General features: G+C 39.1%; 1 protein-coding gene across 1 annotated transcript in view; it reads right to left on the bottom strand.

Annotated features, from left to right (window-relative positions):
* Positions 1-8,242, bottom strand: part of PPP2R3C (protein phosphatase 2, regulatory subunit B'', gamma) — a gene marked incomplete at its 5' end in the record, with an annotated part of 9,923 nt that extends 1,681 nt beyond the window's left edge. Inside the window, 6 exons of the mRNA XM_009580523.1 lie at positions 2,710-2,847; positions 4,526-4,662; positions 5,322-5,397; positions 5,471-5,526; positions 7,292-7,424; positions 8,172-8,242. Coding sequence (XP_009578818.1) covers positions 2,710-2,847; positions 4,526-4,662; positions 5,322-5,397; positions 5,471-5,526; positions 7,292-7,424; positions 8,172-8,242 — 611 coding nt within the window. The remainder of the gene's footprint in view (positions 1-2,709; positions 2,848-4,525; positions 4,663-5,321; positions 5,398-5,470; positions 5,527-7,291; positions 7,425-8,171) is intronic.
* Between the last annotated feature and the right edge of the window lie 2,237 nt (positions 8,243-10,479).

Genomic DNA, 10,479 nt, shown 5'->3' with positions numbered 1-10,479 from the left:
AGGGAAAGACAGAAGGGAAAACACCAACCAGCAGACAGACAAAGCAGTGTGGCTACTCACACTTTCAATTACTTTGAAAATGGAACTTGTATTCTGGTTGATCAAATAATAATGTGAAGGAGACGATGTAATTGTCTATTTGAACATTTGTCCATGCATGGAAGGGTACTCCCACACTTACACTAGCAGAAAACCAATTATTCACAGAGCCAAAAAGAACTGTTCTGATTTCAAGGAAAACTTAAAACATTCCATTTCCAAAAGTTTAAAGGAGGGACATGTTTTGGAGTATGATCAAGCATCTGCTGTAGTCGAAGAATCTTTTCAATAGCTAAGCCATAGAGTAAGTATGTAACTGGAGACATGCACAAAAATAGCTATGCAACGGTAGCTTACATAGAATTACCTTGCTAAATTGTTTTCATATTAGAATCACTTATGTACTATGACAACACCAACATTCATGGTTTTGTAAAATGTAAAACTGTAGATTAACATCCTTTGTTAAAATCAGAGTCAGAGACAGTTGATATGGCCCCTGGCCTCCCTGAATGCTACTGCCATGTGAACAGAAGTGGAGAAAGTGGTGGGAATGGTGAGCTGTAAAAGCAGGGAGAGAAGATGAGTCATTCCTTAGTTTCTCTAGGATCCTTAGTATTGCCAAGTCCTGGCCCAATAGTTGCCCATCAAGCATACCACACAGCTACAACTACTAAACAAAGTTCATGATGAAGTTCAAAAGGCACATGCAAAAATCCTGCCTGCACCTGCAGCACAATAACCCTGGAGCAGTACGCTCCAGGGGCCCGCTGGCTAGAAGCGGCTTGGCAGGAAAGGTGCTGGAGGTCTTGCTGCACAAGAAGATGAACAAGAATCTGCAGGGTGCCCCTGTAGTGATGAAGGCAGATAAATACTGGGCTGCATTAGTACAAGCACAGCTAGCAGGTTCAGGGAAGTGATTATTCCTCCTGACTCGACATTTGGACACAGTACTCTAAATGCAGCCTCACAGCTTTGGGCTCCCCTTTATGAGACACTGACAAACCAGTGGGACACTGGGACAACGCTAGAGGGCTATCAGGATGCTTGGGAGGCTAAAGCACAGCACAGCTGAGAGGAGAGGCTTGAGATGGGGATTAATTCACCTGGAGAATAGAAGGCTGGGGTGGTGGGGGAAATCTAATTACTATCTTCAACTACCTAGCAGGTGGTTAGAGACAACACAGCGAGACTCTTCTTGGAGACACACAGTGAAAGGGCAAGAGGCAGACTGCAGCAAGAGGCATTCCAATTACACAAAGATGGGAGAAAGGGTGAGGGGAGAAAAGTCATCTCCGTCAGGGTAGTCAGACACCGGAACACGTTGCTCAAAGAGGCCGTAGAGTCTCCCTCCTTGGAGATACCCAAAACTCGCCTGGACAAGGCCCTGAGCAACTCAACCTAACCATGAAGCTGGCCCTGCTCTGAGCAGATGGTGAGAGCAGGGGACCTCCAAAGGTCTGTTCCACCCTAAATTATTTGATGGTTCCAAGCCACTAAAAGAAAAAAAAGTTGTGGGGTTTTTCGGAGGGTTTGTTTGTTTTTTAAAAAGAAAAAGCCTTTCCTTTTCAGAAAAGGTATTCCAGATAAGAAGTCTTATTTTTACAAAATGAGATGGTTGTAGTCACTATCGAAGTTCACGTTCAACTGAAGACTTTTTACAATCTAGAAATAATGTGGCTATAAGATTATGCCTTGAGCAGGCCTGAATGCTTTACTTAATGAGCTAAATAAAGTATGTACCTTGTTCATCATACTTCGAGCATATGGCTAAGTACAATGACATTGTTTATTTTTACAGTTATAATACAAAGATCCACATAAAGAAAATTGAAGTGCTTGTCCCTGTGTCTGAAGAGGTATCACTGAAGGGATCTTGTACATGAAAAAAGCATCACTCTCATAACTCAGCCTAGACCATCCACAGCAAAAATACTATTTTACAACATGACATTTCCCTTCCCGAGACACCTCACGTATATATTAAAAAACCCAAGACAAAACAACAAAACAGCCACGTCCCCCAAAACCAAAACCACCACAGGCTAGAAGAAAAACAAAAAACCACCCACATACAACTCACAATTTGGAGGAAGATTTTACAAGCCTTAGGCTAATTTTAACAGCAACTACAAAAATTTAAGCTTATTTTAAATCTATTCTGGGAGCAACAGGTAAAAATACAGAATACGAAAAATGCAAGAAGCTTTTTGCAATCAACACATTGAATGAAAAATCCCACAGCTTTACAGGCGCATCACTGCATGTCATTATTTTGATTTCTTCTACTGAATTTTAGGATTACAGTGGAAATTAAAACCATGGGCAATAACCAATTAGAACCATCGTAAGAGATTTTAATAGGTAATCATTAGGCAATTTTAGGACAATTTCAATTTAAAAAAAAAAAAAAATCAATAGACAATATTTTTCCTAAACAAAATCAAAACAGTTAATTTCAACTGCACATAAAATGTTGAAAATACCTTTTGAATTCTTTCCAAGTTTTGGAATATTTTTTTCAATATTTTAAATCTTCTTAGAAGTAGTTACTGGCCTCCCAGTGGGTATTAGTAATTTAAAGTGATTTCCTGCAGATCTGCATGCAGAAGCACACAGGCTATAACACTATAAATACAGAAAATGGCCTACCTGTATAAAGAGACTTACCCTAAAGAAATAATTAAGCGAAAAGACATTCAGGTATCCTTTGTTCTCTATATCAAGCAGTTTGAAAATATATTGCAGAGCTGCAGGCTCCTTTCTGTTTTCTAATGCAAGCACAAAGTCCAGGTAGGTTTTATAGTCCTAAAAGTAGATACAATCATGTTTATTACAGTCTTCTTTCTAAATTGATTTTGCGAGCAGGAACTTTATAATTGGCAGCTATTTCATTGTAGGGGATCAGTCTATGTTCTGAAAAAGACAATGTGAAACAGAAAATGGCTACGACCAACATGAACAGAAAAGTTAGTTTTTAATGACTGCTGACGATAGGAAATCCTGCCATTTTAGAGGTAAAATAGGATTCCAAGCATAGATCCAAATTAAACATGCTATATATACTTTATATAACAATGTTTAATACATCTTTAGACTGCTGAACATACCCAACTAGTGAAAAAAAACATAAAAGGTTTTCATTACCACAAATCAAACATGCAGTGGCAGTAAGCCTACCGTTACCGAACGGTGAACTATATGGCCAATTATAGCATATAATCCTTAGACCAGAGTAGGTAGTTTAGCAATCGTGGTAGAAGCATTAGTAGACATCACAAATATGTATCACACTTTTCTTTTTCATTAGTACTGATTCTTGGTTTCCCGATCAAGATATAGTTGTGACAAGGACAGAAATCCTTCAGTCCTATGCATACAATAACCCTCTCTACCTTAAACACCAGAGAGTTGTGCTGCCATTTTGAGGGAGCTTAACAGACTGCAAAAATGGGCTGCCAGGAGCCCCATCAAGTTCAACAGAGGGAACGCAAAATCCTGGATTTGGGGAGGAATAACCCCATGCACCAGTACATGCTGGGGGCTGACTAGTCAGAAAACAGCTTTGCACTGATGGACCTGGGAGTCCTGATGGGCAACAAAGTTGAACATGCGCCAGCAACGTGCCCTTGCAGCAAAGGCTGCCGACAGCATCCTGAGCTGCATTAGGAAGAGCTTTGCTGGCAAGTTGAGGAAGATGATCCTTCTCCTCTACTCAGCACTGCTTAGACCACAACTGAGCACTGGGTCCTGTTCTGGTCTCCCCCATATAAGAGAGAGACGGACCTACTGTAGCAAGTCCAGCAAAGGGCAACTAAGAGGACCCCTCATGACCTCAATCATTCTGTGGATTTTACAAAAAACTGCTAAGGTGGCGGAAGGACTATATAGTGAATCTGTAATTTAATCACTTTTAGAGTTCAGTCATCTGAATGCAGACAACAAGAGTAGCAATACGTTAAGTAAAATTTTCAAAATAAATATAGACACAAGTTTTTATTTTAACTCTAATTTAGTTAGACTTCCCATTTTTCACAGCTATGGAAAGCTTACAGCAAAAGCCACTGTGGTCTTCATGAAGAAGTGGACAGGTTAGCTAACTTGCACTAGTCTCAAGTGTGCCACTTGTCTTTGATTCCCTTTAAAGAATTACGTGTAACTAAAAAGCATTGCTACATCCATACATTTTTTCAACATGCACTTTATGTTACTGAATCTACAAGAACCTTTATCCTAGGCTGTCTGGATTTTGTGTCACCTCTGCTTTTCAGAACGAGCAACTTGCCTTTAAGCCATGCTGCGATCACCTTGCTATTAAGAAAATTAATTTTCTAATCTGCTGCATGGTCATTGGTGTGCACAATGATAAACACAAGTTACTGCACCTCAAGCTACTCTTTAAAATAAAGATACTGATTATGACACATTTCCCATCTCAATAAGCCAAAGCTTTTGTATTGTGAACAAATTGAAAATATGTGATTACCATTTCACCATCATATGTTAAGCATTCCTGAAAGACACGATCCAAAAATATGTTGGTCAGAGTCCCTGTTCCATACCGGGACAGTTCTTCCTTGCTGAGCATGCCATTGTGATCTTTATCAAGGTTTAAGTACTGGCCTAGGGAGGAGACACAGAGGGTGAAACATAAATACCTATATCAGCAAAGAACTGTTTCAACAGAAAAAGAAAATTTAACACTTTTTAAACATTAATTTAATTTTCATCATGAAGTTAATACAGTTAAGTGGAAATACGCCAGACCCACAATAATATTGATAAAGCATCATAAATGAGCACACAACATGGGAGGAGGGGAAGCGGGATTCCCATAACGAGGTGTTAATAGTTCTACTCTAAGGTAATGGCTCAAAAGTAAAGGCTGTGTATACAGAGAAAGGAGCAGAAGGGTAGAGCATATTATTTCAAACAGATCTGCTGTAAGCATGAAAAAAAAAGAGCTAAAGATGATGCAAAAGCATGAATAGAACAGTCAAAATAGAAGGTTACAGAGGAATGTTGTACCTTGTGCAACAAGCACAAAATGACAGAGGATAAAACCATGGTAAAGAGCAACAGTGGAGAACTGAAATTGTAAAGAAAGTCAGGAAGATATACTGAAAGGATGGCTACAGGAGTTGAAAAGACAAGTTATGAGGAGGATTTAAAGAGACAAAAACAGAGGAAAAATAACACTAAGAATGTGACTAAGGCAGAGAGGAGAAGAAAAAAAAACAAAAGGGAAAAAAAAAAAAGCGTTCACATATAAAGGAACCTACCATAAACTCTTAATGCAGAAGGAGCAGAAAACCAATTTGTTTCTTGACTTTCTTTAGAAAGTTCTTCATCCCTTAACTAAATGAAACACAAAGTTAGAATTCAGAAAGAGTAAATTAAAATATAATAGTATATGCTAAGAGATCTTTACCTCCAGTAAGTCATCCAGGAAGCTGCAAGCTAAAATATCCTGTATCTTTATCTTCCCTGCAGCAAGAAAAGACAAGACATTTTAACAGTCGCCCAGCTAACATATCCATTTGACTGTTATTGATGCAGTAGGCATAGTCTGTTACAGTACCTCTTATTCCATACTGCTCGCTTCTTTAATTCTAAACAATGAAGATTTGTTGCTTAGAAGTTAGGTAACTAACAGGTGTTGTGTTTGTAAGTGTGTGGAATTGTAACTAGTATAAACTGCATATCCTAGAAGCATTGTTAGATTCTAGTGATAATTAACTTCGACTATGGAAACCGTAAACAAAAGCAATCCAAGTATGGCTCGGGGACAAGTTGCAACCTTATAAGGAGAAGGAAGGACAAGTTCACAGAAAGTTCACTACCCTGCTGACCACCAGAGACCACCCGAGACCCTCAAGAAGACCCTAAAGGCTTTAGTGCGCATGTGTCTAGGATGACGTAATATTATAATTAGTTCCTGGAAACTTAATGAATATGTAAAAGAGAAATTTAAAACATGTATGAGAAGCATGGATATAAACAGAAAGGTGATTAGACCAGGTGTGCTTGATTTGTGGCAAGTCCACTGAGCACCCAGGCCTGAATAAAACAATATCTCTCCTGAGCGTGTGGAATTGGTTACTTGCACGCCGGGCACGAATCCGCTTTTCGGACAACATTATCATTTAGGTGGTTCTACTTAAGAAAGAAGTACTCTGAGCAGAAAAAAAATGCCTTTTTAAAAAACCAAAACCAAACAAAACCAACTTCTAACATCCACGATAAGGCTGTAATTTAAGAGATAAAATAAAAATAGCTTTTAAAATGATGGAATAAAACTAGCCTGATATTAGCACAAGAGGAGTTATCCTGAGGCCTTAAAAGCCAGAAAACAGTATTAAAAAAATGCGAGTGTTCAACATCAACTCAAAATGTAAAATAAAAACACAAACAAAGCAGGCTTAAAACATTTGTTGGAATAACAGAGTCTCTTAAGTGATGTGATATTTTTACATCTTCAGAAACCACAGATGTGACACGAAGCTAAGGTGGCAGAATGCACTTCTGCTGGTGTAGCTTTGACTGGTGCACAGACACTGCACAAACAGCTGTGCAAAATAATGGCATTATAACTTCACACGCCCTCTCTCTACATGTTTGTAATTACCTCTGCCAGAGGCTGCTGCCCACACAACTCTGATGTCTTCGAGTGGCACAGCTAGATCTTGAAAATACATGCAGTTTGTGACTTAAGTCAAGGGCATATGAAAAAGCAAGCTGTTGTCCGAGGGAGCTACATCTGTAATAAGGATTAGCAGCCATAACTGCAAACCTTTCTAATGAGTTTACATGGTGCACGCAAATTTAGTCACAGGAGAAGCACATCACAATAAGCATTCTTAAGCATTTCCACAGCCCTGCGGATGTTCTGCCAAGCAGTTTTGTTGTTAGTTACTGTGTTTTCTGTTCACCTAAACACTTATAAAATTAGCTACTGCTAATGATGCATTATGATGAAACAATATCTTATTTGTCAGTTTTTAGGAGATAACTCTATAGGGCCACAACTGACGGCTATCTCATAGAAATTCATTAGCTGTAGAAGTAGATTATTAGACCCACATAAAGACTCATGGTCTTCTGTGGAGATTAATCTTCAAATACAAGATTGCTGAACAAAAGCCTACAAAGACAACTACGTATTACTTTGAAAACACAAGTAGCTTCAGTGGAAACATTTTAAAAGTGAAAATACTCCCACATATTCAGAATTTTTAAAACATGGACCTACCTGTTCTGAGAGGATCCAGAAAGAAGAAGAACTTTCTAACCGCTGTGCAGACATAGAAGGAGTAAAAAGATTTTTCTAAACCATCCAGTTGTGGCAAAGTAGGAATGAGTTCCAAAATATAGTTTTCTAAATCCTGCAGAATTAAGAAAGAAAAGAAAACAAGCTTTAAACACTACTGTTGTTGCATGTTTGCTACATTCCACCCTGGCTTTCAAGTATATTTTGTTAAAAATACAATCCTGCAACAATGCAGGAAAGAGCATGAAAGCAGGCAAAAAAGCTTCTGTCTCTGTGCAAGAAATCCTAGGTCATATACATGCACATGTGATGCCATGACTGAAACGGTCTACAAATAAAGCAGAATGTTAACAAAGTAGATAATATTTACATGTAAACATAAATGCATTCAACTGTACCTTTTTCAAATACCAATGCATAACTCCTAATTGGATTATCCTATTGCTGAATATTCTTTAATATTCTCTTTTTTAAGCAGAGTGGTAACTAGAACCTTCTTATTTATTTTATAATATTAACTCCTGTTAGAACAGGAGAATAATTCATTGAGGCCCATTCTACCCATCCTTTTTTGTGATTTCTACTACATCCTACTAAATCTAGTAAAGTGCTAATGACATGAAACCTTGATACCTCCGATCTCTTTTTCAGAGAATTACCCATATGTTAAAAAGGCTAGCAGCACTCTACCACCAAATCTCTAGAATATAGAGATTGCTATTTATCCAAACAAATGTGCCCACTCCAAACCTAGATTACGATATAAGCTTTTATGAGACAAGACTGGAAGAAAATTGGAGCCTTTCTGATGTTCTGTCATTTGAGTAAAGACAGACATTAAGTTAATCAAGAATTTACTTACTGATTCTCTGAGGTAGCCCTGTCCTGCCACATCATATAAACTGAGACCTATTCTTGTCTGATGAAGCCATACTGTAAAACAGAAAACAGAATTACAATGCAAGAAACCTAGGGGTTTTTTTGAGGCCTCACCAAAATTTGAAGTTATTCTAAAGGCCACAAGGCACTGTTGGATGTTAATCACCTCTATTTCCCATTTTTCTGAGATTTAAGCAAAGCCATGACATGTACCAGCCCTGCTTAGAAACACCATTTCAGTCTCTAAGTTGGTAGGAGTCACTGGCGATATATGGTATGCTGTGACCAAGACTGCCTTGTAGTAACTAGATGTGAGATACGGCTGAGCAGACACCACATTTTATCTGGTACATGGGACATATGGATTTGTTCTCTCTCTCTGACCTAGAGATGTGTGTAGCAGCGCATTTTCACTGCATTAAAAACAGCTGTACAATGTCATATACAGATTGCTTGTCAGACTGCTACAGCCCCTTGTGCAACACGAGACACTGCAGCTACAGCCAAAGGTCCTGCCCTCACTTCTGAGTTACAACAGGAGAATTAGAATAGCACAAGCATCTTTTTTTGCAATGAGAAGACACATTAATCAGACAATCTACAGGACAATGTGCTTGAGGCTGTTGTTAAAGCACAGTAACAGAGACGGAGTACAGATAAGGCATAAAAACTACTATTCACACACTCCATGTTAAATTTAACTTGCATTTTATGAAGAAACAGTTTAAAAGTCCCTCTTACGAAATACAAACTGTGCTTCATCTCTTCAAGGTAAGTGTTTGTCAAGATGGACTAAATATCACCCAGAGATGACAGAGGTTATACAGTGATGCTGTTTCTTTGTTGGCTGAAGTTTAAAGGTAAGTGCATCATACACCCTGAAGTGTTCAAGACGCTTTTACTAGGCTTGACTTGTTTGGACAAAGCCAACAGACTTGACCACCTTTCCTCCTGAAGGGGGAGCATCTCTCGTGCCCTCCCAAAAGGACTGTGTAGATCATTAAGAAAGAGGAAGAAAGGCTGTAATCCATGGACTGTAGGAAATCCTACAGATGGAGGTAGGATAGAGAAAGACAGAATGCTACATGTTCAGCACAAGTATGTGAATACCTACAGCTATTCCTAAAACTTAACAAGCATATAAAAGAAAAACCCCAAAAGCCCATTAATGAGTTCAGCTGATTAGAAAATACCATCACACACAGCAGTTTAAGATGTTTTAAGCTCAGGGCTCCCCTGCCACAGTACCACTCCGGAGGCTGACCGCTCCACTGCATGAGCGTCATCAAAACAAGGTGAAACGTGGGACTGCGCTACCCCAACTTGGATCAGCTCAAGCAGCTGCATAGTAACTCCCTTCATCATCTGTTACTTTCCTCTCCTTTCAGTGCCACACTGAAGGACATTTAGCAGTAAATACAGATGGAAATCACTAATTACAATCTAAAGTATTAACTGAAAGTTCCTACAGGAATTTAATTTTTTTCTTCCTTTAGTACCTGGCCTGGTCTTTAGCCCTCATATGGAATGCTGTACAACCGACAATAGAAATGATCTCAGCTACTGCACAGACATGCTACTGGGCTAACTTTATTAGGCAATTCCAATGCTGTAAGCTAGCAAAAACAAGGATCCTTATTCAACTGACCCAAGAGGGACTTGCAAACAAACACTACGATGGGACCTTACGTTGGCCAGAGTGTGAAAATGAAATCTGATTGAGATGGGACATGCCAAAAGGTTTCCTCTCTCTAAATTTGCTGGGTTTTTTTGGTTTTGGTTGGTTGGGTTTTTTTGTTGTTGGTTTTGTTGCCTTTTTTTAGAGAAAAGGTATCACCATAAATACACAAGACCTACAACTTCTGGGTGAAACAAACGAAATAAAGAGCTCTGAAAGAATCTGTTGTGTCCATTTGGGTAGGTGTCCTGGTTTCAGCTGGGATAGAGTTAATGTTCTTCCTAGTAGCTGGTATAGTGCTGTGTTTTAGATTTAGCATGAGAATAATGTTGATAACACACTGATGTTTTAGTTGCTGCTAAGCAGTGCTTACACTAAATCAAGGATTTTTCAGCTTCCCGTGCTCTGCCAGGTGCACAAAAAGCTGGGAGGGGGCAAAGCCAAGACAACTGACCCAAACTGGCCAAAAGGGTATTCCATACCATATGACATCATGCTCAGTATATAAGCTGGGGGGAATTGGCCAGGGGGGCAGAAATCGCTGCTCGGGGACTGGTTGGGTGTCGGTCGGCGTGTGGTGAGGGGTTGCACCACTTGTTTTTCCTGGGTTTTG

This window comes from Fulmarus glacialis, unplaced genomic scaffold (genome assembly GCF_000690835.1).
Source record: "Fulmarus glacialis isolate BGI_N327 unplaced genomic scaffold, ASM69083v1 scaffold2556, whole genome shotgun sequence".
Taxonomy (NCBI): Eukaryota; Metazoa; Chordata; class Aves; order Procellariiformes; family Procellariidae; genus Fulmarus; species Fulmarus glacialis.
Note: the sequence above shows the minus strand (reverse complement) of the source record. Positions and strands in the feature narration are given on the sequence as shown.